The sequence below is a fragment of the Heloderma suspectum genome, chromosome 4 (genome assembly GCF_057233095.1).
Source record: "Heloderma suspectum isolate Gila_16-S chromosome 4, 16-S_ref, whole genome shotgun sequence".
In the NCBI taxonomy this organism is placed as follows: Eukaryota; Metazoa; Chordata; class Lepidosauria; order Squamata; family Helodermatidae; genus Heloderma; species Heloderma suspectum.
In genome coordinates, this window is record NC_139461.1 from 184,593,836 (window position 1) to 184,615,013 (window position 21,178).

The 21,178-nt window shown below is 48.0% G+C and overlaps 1 protein-coding gene across 3 annotated transcripts in view; it reads left to right on the forward strand.

Moving 5' to 3' along the window:
* Positions 1-21,178, forward strand: part of LOC146347831 (complement factor H-like) — a 102,554-nt gene that overhangs the window by 19,324 nt on the left and 62,052 nt on the right. For all 3 annotated transcript variants that reach the window (XM_084851471.1, XM_084851473.1, XM_084851472.1), the window contains exons 3-7: positions 5,333-5,438; positions 5,760-5,836; positions 13,725-13,919; positions 15,269-15,439; positions 16,313-16,480. In XM_084851471.1, the coding sequence (XP_084707597.1) occupies positions 5,333-5,438; positions 5,760-5,836; positions 13,725-13,919; positions 15,269-15,439; positions 16,313-16,480 (717 nt within the window). The remainder of the gene's footprint in view (positions 1-5,332; positions 5,439-5,759; positions 5,837-13,724; positions 13,920-15,268; positions 15,440-16,312; positions 16,481-21,178) is intronic.

Sequence of the window (21,178 nt, forward strand, 5' to 3'; positions counted from 1 at the left end):
TGCTCAATGCAGGAATCCAAGTCAGAGCATCCCCGACAAATGGCTGTCCAGCCTTGTCTTGAAGGCCTCCAGTGTGGGAGAGCCCACCACCTTCCCAGGTAATTGGTTCCATTGTCGTATTGCTCTGACAGTCAGGAAGTTTTTCCTGATGTTCAGCCGGAAACTGGCTTCCTGTAACTTGAGCCCATTATTCCGTGTCCTGCACTCTGGGATGATCAAGAAGAGATCCTGGCCTTCTTCTCTGTGACAACCTTTCAAGTACTTGAAGAGTGCTATCATATCTCCCCTCAGTCTTCTCTTCTCAAGGCTAAACATGCCCAGTTCTTTCAGTCTCTCTTCATAGGGCTTTGTTTCCAGTCCCCTGATCATCTTTGTTGCCCTCCTCTGAACCCTCTCCAGTTTGTCTGCATCCTTCTTAAAGTGTGGTGCCCAGAACTGGACACAGTACTCCAGATGAGGCCTAACCAGTGCTGAGTAGAGGGGAACTAGTACTTCCCGGGATTTGGAAGCGATGCTTCTATGAATGCAGCCCAAAATAGCATTTGCCTTTTTTGCAGCCACGTCACATTGTTGGCTCATATTCAGCTTGTGATAGACAACAATTCCAAGATCCTTCTCGCTTGTAGTGTGGTTGAGCCACGTATCGCCCATCTTGTAACTGTGCATTTGGTTTCTTTTTCCTAGGTGCAGAACTTGGCATTTGTCCCTATTAAATGTCATTCTGTTGTTTTCTGCCCAGCACTCCAGTCTATCCAGATCACTTTGAATTTTGTTTCTGTCTTCCAAAGTATTAGCTATCCCGCCCAATTTTGTGTCATCTGCAAATTTGATCTGCATTCCCTGCACTTCCTCCTCCAAGTCATTAATAAAAATGTTTAAGAGCACTGGGCCCAGGACTGAGCCCTGCGGTACCCCACTCATTACCTCTCCCCAGTTTGAGAAGGTCCCATTGATAAGCACTCTTTGAGTCCGATTCTGTAGCCAACTGTGGATCCACCGGATCGTTGTTTCATCTAGCCCACTTTGAGCTAGTTTGCTCATCAGGATATCATGGGGCACTTTGTCGAAAGCTTTGCTGAAGTCGAGGTATATGATGTCCACAGCATTCCCACAGTCCACAAGGGAGGTGACCTGATCAAAAAATGAGATCAGATTTGTCTGGCAGGACTTGTTTTTGACAAATCCATGTTGGCTTCGAGTAATCACAGCATTGTTGTCAAGGTGCTTCCAGATGGATTGCTTTATGATCTGCTCCAGAATTTTCCCAGGGATTGATGTCAAACTGACTGGTCTGTAGTTTCCAGGTTCCTCCTTTTTGAGGAAATTGTCCTTTCTTTCTTTCTTTCTTTCTTTCTTTCTTTCTTTCTTTCTTTCTAATTGTTTGTCCCCTTCCTCCCACTAAAACTAGTGTTCAAGGCAGCAAATAAAAGAAAGAAAAAAGTGTAACAAAGTTATAACTAAAACATTAAAACTCATCCATTAAGAACACATCTAATAAAAACTGAATTGAATAAAACACAAATAAAGGTAAAAGACAAATGAAGTCACATCAGTACTAGGGATGTCAGAGAATTCCGCTACGGATCTCAGTGAGGCCGAATGCCAGTGCATTCGGCCTCCCGAAATCTGTGGTGGAACGGCCTGCCACCCCCCCGCCCCCCATGGATCCCCCCCAGGATGAGACTTACCTGGGGCAGACCTTCCGGGCGGCGGTGGTTCCGGAGGCGGCTTTGGCGGCAGTGGCCGGTCTTCCGACCGGCTGCCGCCATTTCCAGGCTTGTGTGAAAAAAAAAAGATGTGATAGGCTACGTAGAGATTTATGTAACCTATCATGGATAGGTTTTTTAAAAAAGAAAAAAATATGTGATAGGCTATGTAAATCTTTACATAGCTTATCATGGTTGGGGGTGGGTTTTAAAAAAAACACACGTATGCAAATGGCGGTGGCTATGGCCGCCGCCATTTGCGTTCCTTCTTTTTACCGTCTTAATCTACGTAAATATTTATGTAGACTATGACGGCAAAAAGAAAGGGGAACACAAATAGCGTAGCGGACGCTATTTGCATCCCCTTTTGATTCGCCATTTTAGCCTACGTAAAGATTTATGTAGGCTAAAACGGTGAATGAAAAAGGGACGCAAATAGTGCCGGCAACGCTATTTACATTCCCCTTTCTTTTCGCTGTCATAGTCTACGTAAATATTTATGTAGATTAAGATGGCCAAAAAGAAGGAATGCAAATGGCGGCGGCCGTAGCCGCCGCCATTTGCGTACGCAGTTGGTTTGTTTTTTTACCCAGAGCCCTCCGCGGCCGGAAATCCGGCTGCGGACGGCTCTGGCCTGGCCGGGCCTGGCCGGCTGCTCTGCAGAGCTGCCGCAGAGCACAGCCAGCCGTTGGAGGATTCCAGGGGGAGGAATGGAGCGCCTCCCCCCCCGGCCAGGATTCCGGGGGGAGGGACAGAATGCCTCCCCCCCACCATAAACATAATCCGCGAAAGGTAAGTCACTTTCGTACATCCCTAATCAATACAAAAGAAATAACAGCACTACCAGAATTAGCAGCAGATCAGCTTAGGTGCCCAAATAAAAATGTCTTTGCTTCCTGGTGGAAGGATAACAGATAGAGCTAGTCTGGCCTTCCTTGTAGGGAGTTCCAGAGCTTTGGAGCATTCTCAAAGAAGGCTGTGTCTCATGTTCTCATCAAATGTACCTCTGATAGTGGTGGAACAGAGAGAAGGGCCTCTCCCAAGGATTTTAAATCCAGGCAGGCTCATATGGGAGAATGCAGTTTTTCCACTTGCCAGGTCCCAAACCATGGAAGTCTTTATATGTTATAACCAGCACTTTGAATTGCACCTAGGGGTGGACGAAAGTCACTTACCTGTCGTCGAAGCTTGTTCGCGGTGGGGGGGAGGCGATTCGCTGCTCCCCCTGCGAAGTTCAGGCCGGGGGGGGAGGCTTCCCGCCTCACCCCGGCCGAAATTCAGGCCGGGGAGGAGGCTTCCCGCCTCGACCGGCCGCGAACTCGAAAGTTAAAAAAAAAAAAAACGCCCCCGTGATAGGCTACGTGGCGATTAACGTAGCCTATCACGGCTAGATCTGCAAAGTCAGCCATGATAAGCTACGTTAATCGTCACGTAGCCTATCACGGGTGACTTTAAAAAAAAAAACGCGTATGGTAATGGCGGCCCCCATAGGGAGCCGCCATTCGCGTTCCTTATTTGGTCGCTGTAGTCTATGTAAATCTTTACGTAGACTACGGCGAAAATAAGGGCAACGCTATTTGCGTTGCCCTTATTTTCGCCGTAGTCTACGTAAAGATTTACGTAGACTACAGCGACCAAATAAGGAACGGGAATGGCGGCTCCCTATGGGGGCCGCCATTATCCGTACGCGCTTTTTTTTTTTTTTAAGTCACCCGTGATAGGCTACGTGACGATTTACGTAGCCTATCACGGCTGACTTTGCAAATCTAGCCATGATAGGCTACGTTAATCGTCACGTAGCCTATAACGGGGGCGTTTTTTCTTTTTTTTTCTTTTCTTGGAATGGCGGCGGCAGCAGCCGGTCGAAAGACCGGCTGCCGCTCCCGCCCCGCATGAACACCCGCCGAACCGCCGGCCGGACCCGCCGCCGGGAGGGACATTTGGCAAAGGTAAGTCCCGTCCCAGGGGGGGGGGTGCGGGGGGCAGGGGGGGTGCGGAGAATTTCTCCCCGAAACTTGTTCGGGGGGCCGAACACGTTGGCGCTCGGCCCCCCCGAAGTTTCGGGGAGAAATTCTCCGCCATCCCTACATCTATTGCCAATAATATGCAATAATCAGGAAACCTTGTGGGTATCCATGGGGGTCCTGCATCAAATCCCTATTTCATTCTTACCTATCAAAAGCCAAATAATAGGAAAAATAATGAATCCCTTTGTACAAACAACTACAACACTCAAATATTCACAGGTGGGCAACAAGTAGTTAGCTCTATATAAATTCCGCTCTTATCCCTTTTGGGCCATCCACTGTTCACTTCCTCCCCAAAATATAAGCAATATGAAGGTTGGGAAGAAAAGGGGATCCATCAGCTCAGTGATTTATTAGAAAAAGGCAAGCTTATGTCATTTCAACATGGCTTCAAGCTTGGCTATAGCAAACAGACTGCTCTGGTTGGCTTTGTGTACAATCTACTACACCAAGAACTAGACAGCGGGAGTTGTTCCTGTGAGTTTTGGTGGATCTCTCTGCAGCTTACAATACTATTGACCATGGTATCCTTCTGGTGCACCCGGCTGACATGGGACTTATTGGAACTGCTTTACGGTGGCTTCAATCATTTTTGGAGGGAAGATTTGGAGGGAAGAGGTGGTGCTGAGTAGGGTTGGCGGAGAATTTCTCCCCGAAACTTCGGGGGGCCAAGCGCCAACGTGTTCGGCCCCCCGAACAAGTTTCGGGGAGAAATTCTCCACTACCCCGCACCCTCCCGGGACGGGACTTACCTTTCCCGAATGTCCCTCCTGGCGGCGGGTCCTGGCGGTGGTTCGTCGGGTCTTCGTCAGGGGCGGGGGCGGCAGCCGATCTTTCGACCGGCTGCCGCCGCTGCCATTCCAATAAAACTAAAAAAAAAAAAGGCAGGGGGGTGCACAATTCCTGTTTTATTTTCCTAAACAGCAGATAATAGTTGCACTTTCTGAGTTGTCTCAGGTCTTAGGCATAATAATAATGAATTAAGCACCCTGTCAAACTAGAAATCACCTGACTTCCATTTTCGGTTTCCAGAGTAACACTGAGACACATTCTCGCTGATCTAGAGGGTGGGCAATATGCTGCTGCATGCAACTCCTGTTGCCCCCTGGTGTGGCCTCAACTGGTCTCGCTTCTACTGCACTGCTGAAATTCATGGCTTGCTGCCAAATTTTGCTGCCAGATTTCACCACCAAATGTTCTCAAGCTAAATTTGATCTTATTACCACTTTGTAGCCATCAAATTCAGCTTGAGAAGAAGTGAAATGTTGTGCTTTTACCACCCCATAGCAGTTTGCTGCTGAGTGTCAAACCACCAATGTTTTTTGCACCGCCGACTTTGGTGGCAGTGGCAGGAGTGTGACACATGAGAGGGATGGGGGGAGGGGCAAAAATGGCTCCTCCTGAAGTTGCCTCCCCTGGTCTAGAGTAATTGAATTCCAGTCCCACTATTTTATCAAACTCTAGAGAACTGTGATGTCACATGCCTTTATACTTCTTGTTACTTGAGAAAAAGGGAGAGATGTAAGTATTCCTCATAAACACCCAATTTTCTAGATCTCAGTGTTACGTTAGATGACAAGTTACTTTTTCAATTTGCAGAAAAGCCTTGCGGACATCCTGGAGATATGCCATTTGGCTCTTTTGACCTCATCCATGGAGAGGAATTTGCCTTTGGTGCTCGTGTTGTGTACCGGTGTGATGAAGGGTAAACCTCTCTTCTTCTCCTTCTCCGGATTGTTTGTTATGTACAACTCATATATAAAGTAATCTCTCTTGATGAAAAAATCAGAATATCAAATTTAGATTGTATTCTTGTGTGGGATATGCGTGGGTGGTTGTGGGTTGGTGCTGGGGTGCTCACCTGCACCTGGGCTTATGCTACTGGAGAGTCCTCCTGTCTTGGCTGCATTTCTCTTCTAGAAATGGCCCTCAGAGTCACAACATGTTTCAAATCACATTTGCTTTTGACATGTAATTCTACTGTGGTTTTAGCATGTTTTGATTTAATTTTTTTAAAACCTTTCAGATATCAGATGCTCAGCCAAACAAATTATCGTGATTGTCGGGCAGATGGATGGAGCAATGATGTCCCTCATTGTGAAGGTAAGTGTGTTTTCAAAGATATTACCTTGATTTCAAATTACTGCAAAATTAATTAAGCATGTGTAAGGGTGTGTTGGGATTTTTTACTCCTTTTTTTCCAGCCCCCCCCCCCGAAAAGCTCCTCCTAGAGCAGAGCTTTCCAAACTTTTCATGTTGGTGACACACTTTTTAGACATGCATCATTTCGTGACACAGTAATTCAGTTTTACTAGCAAACTGGAGGTTAAACTAACCCGTTATAAGAGATACGGGCACATACATAAATTGTAATAACTAAATGTATGGGGATACAGCATATCTCATGAAAACCTTTCATTTATATTTTAAACAATATAGGATTTGTAAGATAATAACATACATTGTTGTCATTTCTGAGTAACAGTATGTAAATATGTGCAAGAATTTAAAAAAGTTGAATAACACCAATAACTACTTACCATTTTAATGGGATGTATGTAGGGATGTACAAAAGTCACTTACCTTTCCGCGGATTATGTTCATGGGGGGGGAAGGTGTTCCGTCCCTCCCCCCAGAATCCTCGACCGGGGGGGAGGCGATCTGGTCCTCCCCCCCGGAATCCTCGACGGCCGGCTGTGCTCCACGGTGGCTCCGCGGAGCAGCCGGCCAGGCCCAGGCGAGGGCCACCTGCAGCCGGATTTCCAGCTGCGGAGGGCTCTGGGTAAAAAAACCCAAAAAACCCAAAACGTGTATGCAAATGGCGGCAGCTACGGCCGCCACCATTTGCGTTCCTTATTTTTCTCCATCTTAGTCTACGTAAATATTTACGTAGACTATCACGGCGAAAATAAAGGGGAAAGCAAATAGCGTAGTGGGCGCTATTTGTGTCCCTTTTTTATTCGCCATTTTAGCCTATGTAAATATTTACGTAGGCTAAAACGGCGAATCAAAAAGGAACGCAAATGGCGCCCACTATGCTATTTGTGTTCCCCTTTATTTTCGCCGTGATAGTCTACGTAAATATTTACGTAGACTAAGACGGCGAAAAATAAGGAATGCAAATGGCGGCGGCCGTAGCTGCCGCCATTTGTGTACGCCTTTTTTTTTGTTTTTTTTTAACCGGGATGTGATAGGCTACATAAGCCTACCCAGGTGACCAGAGTGCAAATGGCGGCAGCGGCAGCCGGTCGAAAGACCAGCCGCCGCAGCTGCCGCCACCCGGAACATCCACCCCAGGTAAGCCTTCTCCCGGGGGGGATCTGCGGGGGGGCGGGGGGGGCAGGCCGTTCCACCACAGATTTTGGGGGGCCGAATGCACTGGCATTCGGCCTCACCGAGATCCGTGGTGGAATTCTCTGACATCCTAGATGTATGAGGTTAATGGGATGAACACAGCTTTTCAATATTTGGTGGAATATTAGATAAAGGCACTTGCATTTCGTCATAGGGATGTACGAAAGTCACTTACCTTTTTGAAGGGTGACATTCACGGTGGGGGGGAGGCGCTCCGTCCCTCCCCCCGAAATTCTCTCTGGCCTGCTCTGCTCCACAGAGCCGCCAGCCGGGGCCGCCCACAGCTGGACATCCAGCCGCTGGGCAGCCTGCAGGGATGCAAATGGCAGATGCTGTAGCCACCGCAATTTGCGTCCCTGTATTTTGCTGTGATAGGCTACGTAAATATTTAAGTAGCCTATCATGGCAACCCCCCCACAAAAAAACAGTGAATGCAAATGGCGGTGGCTACGGCGGCCGCCATTTGCGTTCCCTTTTTTTGCCGTGATAGGTTACGTAAATATTTACGTAACCTATCACAGCAAAAAAAAGGGAATGCAAATAGCAGCCGCCGTAGCCACCGCCATTTGCGTTCCCTTAGTTTTGCCGTGATAGGCTACGTAAATACTTATGTAGCCTATCACGGATTCTGCAGGGATGCAAATGGCATCCCTGCGTTAGTCATGATAGGCTACGTAAGTATTTACATAGCCTATCACGGCTATATGGAAGAAGCGAATGGCGGCCGCAGATGCGGCTGCCATTCGCAATGCAGTGCGGACGGTAGCAGGTAGGTGCTCTGTTCTGGGCCCATTTCGCACGGCGGGGGGGTGGGGGGACTTCGTTCTGCCACGGATTTCAGGGGGCCAAATGCACTGGCATTCACCCTCACCAAGATCCGTGGCGGAATTCTCTGACATCCCTATTTCGTCATCAAGCATTTTTAAGCTTCCATGTTTCAGTGTCTTTAAGTTTGCCATTGTTGAAAAGGATACTTCACAAATGTATGTAGTAGAAAACTGCAGAAGAATTTTTAATGCTTTTTTAGCTATGTTTGGATGCATTTTTGAAATGCGAATCCAAAAGCTGTCTAAGTCACCCTGTTCATGAATCATTAACAGATTTCGATCTTTTTTTATGTCAGCTAATTCTTCTTCAATAAGTGAAAAGTTCTTCATTGCAGTTGAAAGAAATGGATTTCTGATCCAGTCATAGTTTTGGATTTCAACATTTGGGAAGTAATGATGAACTTTCTCTCCAAACAATGTTAAATGGTCAACAGTTAGCAAGCTGATATCACATTTTAGCTGGCACTCAGCAGTTTTGGAAAACTTTTCAAAATTTCCTTCTTTCACTTTCCTTTTCCAAATTGCTATTTTGTCTCTCATAGCACAAATTTTATCTACTGCTGTTAAGATATTTTCTCCTTTTTCTTGCATACTGGTGTTTATTTTATTCAAATGTTCAAAAATGTCAGCAAGATATGCCAATTTTGTGCACCAAAGTTTGCTTTGAATTAGATTGCAGAATTCATTTTGCTGATTTTCCTCAAAAAGTTTAAGCATCATTTCCCTCAATTCATATTAGGGATGTACGATAATGTGCAATGAGTTCCACCATGGATCTCATTGCACCACGGAAATCGGTGGCGGAACGGCCCGCCACCCCCCCGGGACGGGACTTACCTGGGGCGGATATTCCTGGTGGCGGCAGCTGCGGCAGCGACTGCGGCGGTGGTGCGGCGGCAGTGCGGCGGCGGTGCGGCGGCAGCCCATCTTCTGACCGGCCGTCGCCACCGCCATTTCCAGGTTAAAAAACAAAACAAAACACGTGATAGGCTTAGGGATGAATGAAAGGGACTTACCTGGTCCCGCAGCTTGCTTCACAGTGGGGGGGAGGCGCTTCGCTTCTCCCCCTAAAGTTCAGGCGAGGGGGGGGAAGGCGCCCTGCCTCGCCCGGCCGAAATTCAGGCCGGGGAGGAGTGCCCCGTCTACCCGGCTGCGAAAAAAAAGTAAAGTAAAAAAAAACACACCCGTGATAGGCTACGTAACGATTTACGTAGCCTATCACGGCTAGATTTCCAACGCCAGCCGTGATAGGCTATGTAAATCGTCACGTAGCCTTATAGGGATGGCGGAGAATTTCTGAGAATTTCTCCATGAATCTCGGTGAGGCCAACACAATGCCAACACATTCGGCCCCCCAAAATCGGCGGTGAAATTCTCCACCCCCCCGCCCCCCCGGGATGGGACTTACCTTTCACGAATGTCCCTCCCGGCAGCGGGTCCTGGCGGCGGTTCATCGGGCCTTCGTCAGGGGCGGGGGCAGCAGCCGGTCTTTCTACTGGCTGCCGCTGCCGCCATTACAAGTGCAGAAAAAAAAAAAAAAACCCGTGATAGGCTACGTAATGATTAACGTAGCCTATCACGGCTAGATCTCCAAAGGCAGCCGTGATAGGCTACATTAATCGTCACGTAGCCTATCATGAGTGACTTTGAAAAAAAAAAAAGTGCATACGTAAATGGCGGCCCCCATAGGGAGCCACCATTTGCGTTCCTTATTTGGTCCCTGTAGTCTACGTAAAGATTTACGTAGACTACGGCAAAAATAAGGGCAACGCTATTTATACAAAAATGGTATAAATATATATGTCTCACTACAAGGCTATGCTGCTGTAAATATTTGCAATGCCTATGTCCAGAGTCCAGTTCCAGCACTGTCTGGTGGGACACTGCCAGTGGGGGGTTAATCCACGATTACATCTGTAGCCGCCGCCATTTGCGTATGCGTTTTTTTTAAAAAACCCAGATGTGATAGGCTACGTAAGTCTTTACGTAGCCTATCACATCTATGTAAAAAAAAAAAAAAAAGGCAAGACTGTAAATGGCAGCAGCCGGTCAGAAGACCAGCTGCCGCCGACGAAGCCACCACTGGAGCTGCCACTGTCCGGAACATCCGCCACTGTCCGGAACATCCGGGAAGTCTCGTCCCGGGGGGGAATCCGCACGGGGCGGGGGGGTGGCAGGCCAGTCCGCCATGGATTTCGGGGGGCCGAATTCACTGGCATTCGGCCTCACCGAGATCCGTGGCGGAATTCTCTGACATCCCTAGTGGCTTGCTGTTTGCCACATTGGGTTTGGGAGGGTGGCCTCCCTTCAGCCAGCAGCAGGTGGGTTGACTGGGTGACAGCCTGCAGCTGTGCTTGCCCGGGTGATTGGGAGCACGCTGATTCTGAGGCTTCTGGCCTCCACTGAGCTCTGTTCCGACTGGCCAAGATGGCGGACGGCCCGCTCGGTGCAGTCCCAGTCACAGGCGGCATTTCCACCTGCGTCTTACTCTGGCCTGGCCGTGTGGCAGTGCGGTGCAGAAGTCCACAAAGGGCACGCCCGAAACCACGCAGGGCTAGGGATGGTGGAGAATTTCTCCCCGAATCTTGGGGGGGGCCGAGCGCCAACGCATTCGGCCCCCCGAAATCGGTGGTGAAATTCTCCTCCCCCCCGCCCCCCCTGGATGGGACTTACCTTTGGAGAATGTCCCTCCCGGCGGCGGGTCCCAGCGGCGGGTCCCAGTGGCGGTTCGTCAGCCTTTCATCGGGGGCGGGGGTGGCAGCCAGTCTTCCGACCGTCTGCCGCCGCCGCCATTACAAAGTGTAAAAAAACCCCAACAACCCGTGATAGGCTACGTAACGATTAACGTAGCCTATCACGGCTGACTTTGGAAATCTAGCCGTGATAGGCTACGTTAATCGTTACGTAGCCTATCACGGGTGACTTTGGGGAAAAAAAAAAGCATGTACGCAAATGTTCCTTATGTTCCTTATTTGGTCCCGGTAGTCTACGTAAAGATTTACGTAGACTACGTAGTCTACGTAAAGATTTGCGTAGACTACGTAGTCTACGTAAAGATTTACGTAGACTACCGGGACCAAATAAGGAACGCAAATGGCGGCGCCCATAGGGCCTACGCACTTTTTTTTTTTCAAAGTCACCCGTGATAGGCTACGTAACGATTTACGTAGCCTATCACGGCTGACTTTGGAAATCTAGCCGTGATAGGCTACGTTAATCGTTACGTAGCCTATCACGGGTTTTTTTTTTTTTTACACTTTGTTTCGTGGCCGGGGAGACGGGGCGCTTCTCCCCGGCCTGAATTTCGGCCGGGCGAGGCGGGAAGCCTCCCGCCCGGCCTGAATTTTGGCCGGGCGAGGCGGGACGGCTCCCCCCCCCGCCTGAACTTCGGGGGGAGAAGCGAAGCACCTCCCCCCCACTGCGAAGCACCCCTGCGAAAAGGTAAGTGACTTTCATACATCCCTACGCAGGGCTGGTGACCGCTGCCAATTCTCCTTGCTGGCGTCAGCCGAGCTCTTCTCCCAGGGCAGTGCCTCCCTTCCCCTCTCCCCGTTGTTCTCCCCCGCTGTCCTGCAGCTGCACCAAGGATGCGGGGAAGCCTCTTGCCCGAGCTGATTGCAAATTGCTTGACTAATTGCTCTGCTAACTTCGAATTCTCCACACTCCTCATGCAGCCAACATTACCACACTCCTCGTCATACCGCTCCAACACCGCCAGTCACGTGCGTCCTACGTCAAGATGCCACGTGATTCTAAAGCAGCTAATGTTAAAGCACCTAAGCCTTAGCTGCTAAGCCTTAGCAGCTAAGCTGCTTTAACATTAGCTGCTTTAGGAAGTTCCGGGGGAGGGGCCAAGGGAAGCAAACGTGAGTAAGGGAGCTCCGCGGTGCCCTTCCGCACAATTTTCTGCATTTCGTGTGACACACCTAGACTCTGCTGCCGACACACTAATGTGTCGTGGCACACAGTTTGGAAAGCTCTGTCCTAGAGGCTGGAGAGCCTACATTGCAGCCCTTCAAGGTGCTGTGGCTGTAGGGGGATTAGCAATCCCCTGTACATGTGTGTGTGAAAATAGATTGTATTTTAACTCTACTGAGCTTGGTCTAGTGAGTGAGTGGTGGTAACCACAGAAGACCAGAGTTAGAGCAAATTAGTAAAATTAATTTTGAATACTGTATGTATTTAAATCACAGCAGATAAACAGTGAATCAAGCTTATGAAATAAATACACAATACACAAGAAATCAGAGGAAAATAATGAATTTTAAGGAAAATATAGGGAATATTACATGCATGGGAAACATAATGCAATATTACATGAAAAAGTAAAATGTGAAATTACTTGACCGACAGCATAAGGAGAAACAGTTCTTACATACAAGGTTTACAACATGCAAAATTTAGCTACCATTTACACCTGTATAAAACTGTACATTTGCTCGTAGTAATCTAGCCTTGTTAAAGATTAATTCAAGATGAGTAGCAGTTTGGCATAAATTTTCAAGAGAAAGACTTACAGCTAGGGGTGGACGAAAGTCACTTACCTGTCCTCGAAGGACGTTCGCGGTGGGGGGGAGGCGCTTTGCTGGTCCCCCCGCGAAGTTCAGGCCGGGGGGGGGAGGCTTCCTGCCTCGCCCTGGCCGAAATTCAGGCTGGGGGGGAGGCTTCCCGCCTCGCCCTGGCCGAAATTCAGGCCGGGGAGGAGGCTTCCCGCCTCGCCCGGCCGCGAACGCGAAAGTTAAAAAAAAAAAAAAAGCCCCCTGATAGGCTACGTGACGATTCACGTAGCCTATCACGGCTAGATCTGCAAAGTCAGCCGTGATAGGCTACGTCAATCGTCCCGTAGCCTATCACGGGTGACTTAAAAAAAAAAAAAAAGCGCGTACGGATAATGGCGGCCCCCATAGGGAGCCGCCATTCGCGTTCCTTATTTAGTCGCTGTAGTCTACGTAAATGTTTACGTAGACTACGGCGAAAATAAGGGCAACGCCAATAGCGTTGCCCTTATTTTCACCATAGTCTACGTAAAGATTTACGTAGACTACAGCGACCAAATAAGGAACGGGAATGGCGGCTTCCTATGGGGGCCGCCATTATCCGTACGCGCTTTTTTTTTTTTTTTTAAGTCACCCATGATAGGCTACGTGACGATTGACGTAGCCTATCACGGCTGACTTTGCAAATCTAGCCGTGATAGGCTACGTGAATCATCACGTAGCCTATCAGGGGGCATTTTTTTTTTCTTTCATTGCAATGGCGGCGGCGGCAGCCGGTCGAAAGACCGGCTGCCGCTCCCGCCTCGCTCGAACACCCGCCGAACCGCCGGCCGGACCAGCCACCGGGAGGGACATTCGGTCAAGGTAAGTCCCGTCCCGGGGGGGGTGCGGGGGGTGGGGGGGGTTCGGAGGATTTCTCCCCGAAACTTGTTCGGGGGGCCGAACACGGCGCTCGGCCCCCCGAAGTTTCGGGGAGAAATTCTCCGCCAACCCTACTTACAGCTATCTATTCTAAGTAGAGGAGACAGGCTCGTTTGGGCTCAGGTGAAGGTCGGCGTAGAAAGCAATGAACCAGACTTTTCTCTTGACCAATGTTTCCTCCATTTCATTCTGCAGTACCTACCTAGAGGCCTCTGTCTACAGGGTTTTCTATCCTGACTACTAACCTTCCTCTAAGCCCACCATGGTACTGGTCAATATGATAGACCTGTCTTACTGTGAATTTGTGAAATCCTTTAAGTCATTTGAGCTCATTTTTGCTGACAATTGAAAAACTATCTTGCTAAATCTTACAACAATCTTACTTGTTAACAGTAAGGAAGTGTTTCCCAGTAAAAGAACCAGAAAATGGAAGGCTGATTATGACTGGAATACAAGATCTGGAGCAAGCATTTCTGTTTGGTCAGGTGGTACGATTTGAATGTAACGAGGGCCTCAAAATCGAGGGATCTGATCAAATCTTTTGCACAGCCCATGGAAACTGGAGTGCATCTGTACCAAGATGCGTAGGTTAGTGTATATGTGTGTGTATGGGGGGAGGGGAGAAAGAAGCAATCAAAAATAGCAGATTAAGAGAGCCATTCTGTGGCCCCTAGACAGAGTCTGGAGGGGCATAGGATACTTTGGATTCCTGGATCCAAGGTTGAAGTCGGCACTCCGACCTCAGACCCAGGCATCCGAGCTCCCCTCCCCCTCACAGCTGGCGTGGAGAGAACTGTTCCAGCTGCCTTTCTGAGGTTGCAAAGGCGACCTTGGAGGGAAGGGAAAGGGTGTGTGCCAGGGGGAAGAGATTGGGAAAATGGGGATACGAACTATCCCCAGCCTTCCCCAGCCTCCTTCTCCCTCCCTCCCTCCCTCCCTCCCTCCTCCGATTTCTTAGCTGGTGTGTGTGTGTGTGTGTGTGTGTGCTTGCGTGCATATGGGGGAGAGGGGAGAGAGAATCAATCAAAAATAGCAGAGTAAAGGAGCAATGCTATCTGAGTTTGGAGGCTGCCAAAATTCCTATGCCCTGCCAGGCTGAAGCTGGCAAGGAGGGAGGAGCAGCAGAGGCTATCTTTGACTCCCTGGCCTCTGTCTTTGGTGATTTTCAGCCTATCTAGTGAGGGCACTTTGGAGGGGAAGGGAAGCAGGCTGGAGGATGCTCAGGATATCTTGTATCCTGGCCTCTCCTGTCTCCTTCCCTCCCTGCCCACTGGAAGGCCCTGCTTCCTCCTCTTCCAAGGTTGCTTTTCTGACCTCAGAAAGCAGCTGGCATGTTTTTTTCCACACCAGCTGCCAGGGGGTGGGGGAGGGAGGGGTGGATCTCCAACTGCCCCTTCTGAGGTCGGAGTGCTGTCTCCAACCTTGGAAGGATTTTTCCGACACTCTCGCAGGGACCATAGGGTTGATCTCTGCAACAGTTAAATATTGGAGCTTAAAGTTCAGGGCAAAAACTTCTTTTCCTCAATGTGAAAAGGTAGCAAAGTAGCACCAAATTTCTCTATGTAATTATGGGGATCATTTATTTGAAAATGGTTTTATCAATTCTTACTAACCTTGGCTAACTGAAACCAGGATTTCATGAATCTTTGCATTTATTGATTGTCTCGTTTCATTGGGTCATGGAAGTTACTGAAAATATTGCATGATACTAGGCTTGAATCTGGCCCATTCCCCAGCAAGAATGATAACAAATTCCTTGTCCACCCTGATCCCATGCATGGTTGAGTAAGCCTTACTGAGTACGAAGACTGAACTCAAACTGGAGCAGTAATTTCTTCAGTAAATAAACTCTCTGGAAAAATTATAATGCATTTCTTTTTAGTTCAAATGATCCCAGCAGATGTTCACAAGAAACATTTGTTCATATTTTGCAATAGAAATAACCTGTCAACCAGAACTTATTGATCATGGAGAAATAATAGCTCCAAAGATGCTTTACAGGAACGGTGATCGAATGCAGTTCTCCTGTGACCGTGGATATAAACCTGCTGGGAGAGCTGATGCAACATGCACACCGAATGGATGGAATACAAGGACTGCATGTATAGGTTTGTGTATTTCTGATTTGTAGTGCTGCCATGGTTACAGCGTAATCCTCTGCTTGTTTATTCAGAAGAAAGTCCCACTGTGTTCAGTGGGGCTTACTCTGTAGTAAGTGTACATAGGATTGCAACTTTAGTCAGTGGAATTGGATAAAAGCAATGAAAAGTTTGTGTCTGATAAACTGGGGTAGAATTTTTTAAATTTTTAATGTTTCCATTTGTTTTTAATGCAAATGCCTACAAATAAAAGAAATGGCAAGCACCATCTAAGAGGAAGCATTTTACCTTTCACAGAATCACAGAGTCCGAATGGGCCATTTAGTCCAACAAGTTTATTTTGTTTAACATTCCAATGCTTACAAATAACACGGATAGCAAGTTCTATCTAGGAAGAGGCGTTCCCCCCTTCTCTGCATGAGTGGCAAGTTTCTGTACTAACTTGGTGCCACATAGCAGTGAGGATTCTGTGTAGCCCTCCTCAGGTCTGGTGGGAGCATTACCCGTAGCCTTCAAGGGCAGGCTTTCGCCACCTCTCAGCCTTTGGAAACAGTGTTTGTTTTCTTGAGAGAAAAACTGTGAGGCAAACTCTGGCAGTTCCACCAGAGGGCAACTAAAGGTATTTGGGGGGCTCAACAGAGCCAGTGGCTACCAGTTCGCCAGCCCTGTCTTAGACCAAACGTAGCCTCTGATGTCAGCCTTGTTGCCATTATAGTTATGCACTGGATCCTTTCTTATCTGCTCTGCCCCCAGCACTGTAAAATCGCATATTTTCCACAGGCTACATAATGGTGATAGAGTTACTCATAAATCATAGCTAAGGAAGACATTTGCTGCCAGATCCATTGTTGACTGACTGTCCTTATGTATATGCCTTCATAGAAATTGTATGCCTGCCTCCACAAGTACAAAATGGCCTTTTCCACCCTACGGGGAATCAGTACAAACATGAAGAAACAATCCACCTGCGGTGTAATCATGGGTATCAGAGCAGTGGACCAATTTCCAAGTGCACTGAGAGTGGCTGGTCACCTCCTCCAAGGTGTATGCGTAAGTAGCTTTCTCTTTGCAGTGTCAAAAACACAACTGATGAAAAATTAATGCAACCAGCTTCATAGCTCAGGAATGAAATGCCCATGATCATGATGGATGCGACGAATGTGGAGCGAGACCTTGTGTCCCCATGTATACTCCTATACATTATCGGAGTGGGGTGGGGGGTGGGCTCAAGGGCTGTGCATTGGCTGTGTACAGCGTCCCTTGGATGGAAACTGGGTTATTCAGTGTCAGGGTGATGGCCAGGACTTTGTTCACTGCAATGTTGTTTCCAAGTATAGAACTTTAATTTTTATTACAGTCATTCTCAGTCCTGCAGGGACACCCAACTGCATGCTCCCAAAGGCTTGAGCTTTTTGCAGGTATTTGATTCAAATGCTTATGAGAAGATTACCTAGCTCTTGCAAAGGTGTCTTCCCCTCCCCTCCCCTGGCCCCAAGGCTCTGAATCTTAACTTGGGGCAGGGTAGGAGAGGGTAATGAGATACCACTCAGCCACTGCAGTGACTGGACTGAGAAAGAGTTTATCCCCTCTCCAATTTTTGTCCCAACTGACTGCCCTTTAACTTTGTCCTATGGAATTTAAAGGGACCCACTGAAAGCCAGACCTGCTCCAGTCTGCATAGCCTCTTCCAGGTTTCATTTCTTGGTCACGTTGGTTAAGCCATGAGAGTGTGAACAGAACCCTGGAGTAGGACTGTCTTTTATATAGTGCGTGAGAGAGGAAAAAATAGCACAGCGTTTGAAATATGTCTTCATATAAATAATATCAGATATGAATTCATGTACCATACTTTGTGATCTTGCCAGTGCTGCCACCAGTGGGCCCCTCCATCGATGCCCAAACTGCACTCTGGAGCAATTGCCACTGGTTTGCCTCCCTTTTTAAAAAAAAGGTTTGGTCCCAGAAAATTGTGCAGATGTGTTCATAATTTGGTTGCTGTTGCTGATCATTCACAAGTACACAAATGTGCTCTTACTATAGGTGTAGCCTTGCCTAGTGAATTTCCTAGTATGCTTTAGCTGTCAAAGAGAGTGCTAAAGTGCAGTAGGCAACATGCAAAGAAACTGACAACGCAAGATACACTTAGGCTAATTTGTGTACAGGTGCCAGGGAGCAACTGCAGAATTGTCCGTGGAAAAGCACTGGTGAAGGGGCAAAAGTGGCACTTCCTGCTGTGGTTCCCTGACAGTTCTACCCCCTCCCCTGAGAGGGTTGCTGAATGGAACCGGGCCCCATGGGGAGGAGTGGGTGTCCGTCCTGCTGGTGCTGGCATCCCATTTGCTCTGCCCTCTTCTACCACCTCTACATTGTTGTGGGGTGTGTTGTTTTTTTTTAAAAAAAAACCTGTCAGGAATATTTGCACATTTCTTTTTTGACTGGGAAATATATGGAAATTTAATGGCTGGCAAGCAAATGGAGGGAAAATGTGCACACCTGCACTAATAGAGCAGTTACTGTGGGTGCACAAACTTTCCCTCCATTTACTCCCCAGTCCTTAAATTCCCACAAATTCTCCCCTCCATTTACTTCCCAGCTATTAAATTTGCATATATTTTTGCATTTTTAAAAGAACTGTTAGGGAACCCAGTAACCGCAGTAGGAATAGGGATGCACGAAAGTCACTTACCTGGTCTCGCAGCTTGCTTCGCGGTGGGGGGGAGGCGCTTCGCTGCTCCCCCCGAAGTTCAGGCCGGGGGGGGAGGCTTCCCTCCTCGCCCGGCCGAAATTCAGGCCGGGGAGAAGCGCCCCGTCTCTCCGGCCGTGATCTTCAAAAGAAAAACAAAAACACCCCCCCCCCGTGATAGGCTACGTAACGATTAACATAGCCTATCACGGCTAGATCTGCAAAGTCAGCCATGATAGGCTACGTTAATTGTCACGTAGCCTATCACGGGTGATTTTGAAAAAAAAAAAGCGTGTATGCAAATGGCGGCCCCCATAGGGAGCCGCCATTCGCGTTCCTTATTTGGTCCCTGTAGTCTACGTAAAGATTTACGTAGACTACAGCAAAAATAAGGGCAACGCTATTTGCGTTGTCCTTATTTTCGCCGTAGTCTAACTAAATCTTTACGTAGACTACAGGGACCAAATAAGGAACGCGAATGGCGGCTCCCTATGGGGGCCGCCATTAGCCGTACGTGCTTTTTTTTTTTAAAGTCACCCGTGATAGGCTACGTGACGATTAACGTAGCCTGTCACGGCTGACTTTGCAAATCTAGCCATGATAGGCTACGTTAGTCGTTACGTAGCCTATCACAGGGGCGTTTTTTTTTTTTTAACTTTTCTTATAATGGGGGTGGCGACAGCCGGTCGAAAAACCGGCTGCCACCCCCGCCCCTGACGAAGACCTGCCGAACCGCTACCAGGACCCACCGCCGGGAGGGACATTCGTGAAAGGTAAGTCCCATCCTGGGGGGGGCAGGGGGCGGGGGGGAGAATTTCTCCCGGGAGGGAGAACAACCTTCGGAGGACCGAATGCATTGGCACTCGGCCCCCCGAAGTTTCGGGGAGAAATTCTCCCCCATCCCTCAGTAGGAAGTGCTCCTAAATGGAGGTGCAAAAAGAGTAGGGAGCTAAGATCTCCCCTTTCTGGAGTAGCTGGAGACTTGGGGCTCCTTCACACCAGGCTTTTATCTTGCAACTGAGATTGCTTCTTCGTGGAGGTTTGCAGGCTCTTTACATGATGCCGTGACCCTGCCGTGACCATCCTGCACTAAATGCCCTTTGTTCCATTTCTTCTCCCTGCTTTGTTGCACCTACTTTGGCCGCTTTCCCCCTTTTTTCGGTGTTTTTCAAATGACAGGTCAGCAATTCACCCCTGGCAGCTGCACACAAATTAGCTTATTTGCAGTCTGTCTGGCCTTGTCAGTTTCCATGTATGTTACCTACTACACTTCTGCTCTCTCTTTGACAGCTGAAACATACAAATGTCAGCTGAAACATACAAAGACATTGACCAGGTAAGACTACACATATCTGACAGCCATCGAAATATATTTCTGCACTTGTGAAAGACTGGCAATAATAATAATAATAATAATAATAATAATAATAATAATAATAATAATAATAATAATAGTAATGATAATAGATAATGAATGCAGTTGTGCAATTTTCAGCCCCCCCAATAATAAAAAATATGATCCCAATAGCACATCTTTTAGGCTCACCCCCCAAAAAAAACACAACAGGGGCTAATGAAAAGGGGTAGTGCTGAGAGTGGGAAGGGGGAGACATGATGGGTTCTGCTGTGAAGGACACTGAGATACTGACTGGAAGACCAAAGGCGAGAGCAACCCATGGTAAGCCTGATTGTCTGTCGGGCACATCATGGGTTGTTCCATGAACAACCTTCACTGTGTAGCTTATTCGTAGGGTGGCTTAGCATGATGTTTGAACACACCCATTTTGTGTATGATAAATGCAAGTTCAGTTGACATAACTTCACAACATAGTTGTTAATGTCAGTTACAGAAATATCCTAAAGATCTGCCCAGAACTGCAGAATACACACTACAGTTCGGTGAAGATGGGTCACCCCCACCCCCACTACGGAGCCATTTCTCCAAGGATGGATATACTTTGGCAGCACTGGAGAACTTTGATCATGTAGACTGTTCCTTGCTTTCTGGAATACTGAGTGATCATCACATTGCTTAGACATTCTCCCAAGTGAAACCTGTGTTTGTAACATCACAGCCACCTGCATCATGCATCTGTTCAAAGCAGGCCCCATAGGCTGGTATCAGAATGTTGCTGCCAAAACCATTTGTCATGCGTAAGGCACATGGCAATTTATGAATAGAATTTGAGGCAGAGGATAATTGACTTTGTCTCAAACATAGAATATGCACACGGAATTATATAGTGTTAGTGAAAGCAGGCTTCAAGGTGGAGGAGGATGACATCCTTGTACCCGCATCAGCTGGATAAGTTGTACATTAAGTTCACATGCCAATGTACCAGTAATGCATGTCAGATTCCTACCAGATGTTCCCCACCCTGTTGTGCAACCAGCTACAATATATTCAATTAACAAAACCTCTTTTGGTTAAACATCTTCTGGCAAGGGTTCTCCATATTCACTCAAGCTCCAGATTGTCAAGAGATTGCAGCTTGGGGCCACGCCCTGAACAGACGTGTTATTTCAGCAATGGACATACGGTGTCCTGTGCTGATCCCAGTTCCGTCTTCACCACTGCCTTGGAGCTGGATGGCTGTCAGTGGGAGCCAGCCGCTCTCATTCTTGCTGGAACCCCAACAGACTAGAGTGACATACCATCTGCAACCACATCCAGTTACACTGCAGTGACGAAACATATTAGGCTCAGCTGTTGTTGTTGTTGTTCAGTCGTTAAGTCGTGTCCGACTCTTTGTGACCCCATGGACCATAGCACGCCAGGCCTTCCTGTTCTGCGCTCTCTCCCGGAGTGTGCTCAAGTTCATATTCATTGCATCGGTGATGCTATCTAGCCATCTCATCCTCTGCTGTCCCCTTCTCCTTTTGCCTTCAGTCTTTCCCAGCATCAGGGTCTTTTCCAGTGAGTTTTCTCTTCGCATTAGGTGGCCAAAATATTTGAGCTTCCGCTTCAGTATCTGTCCTTCCAATGAGCAGTCAGGGTTGATTTCCTTTAGGATTGACTGATTTGACCTCCTTGCAGTCCAGGGGACTCGTAAGAATCTTCTCCA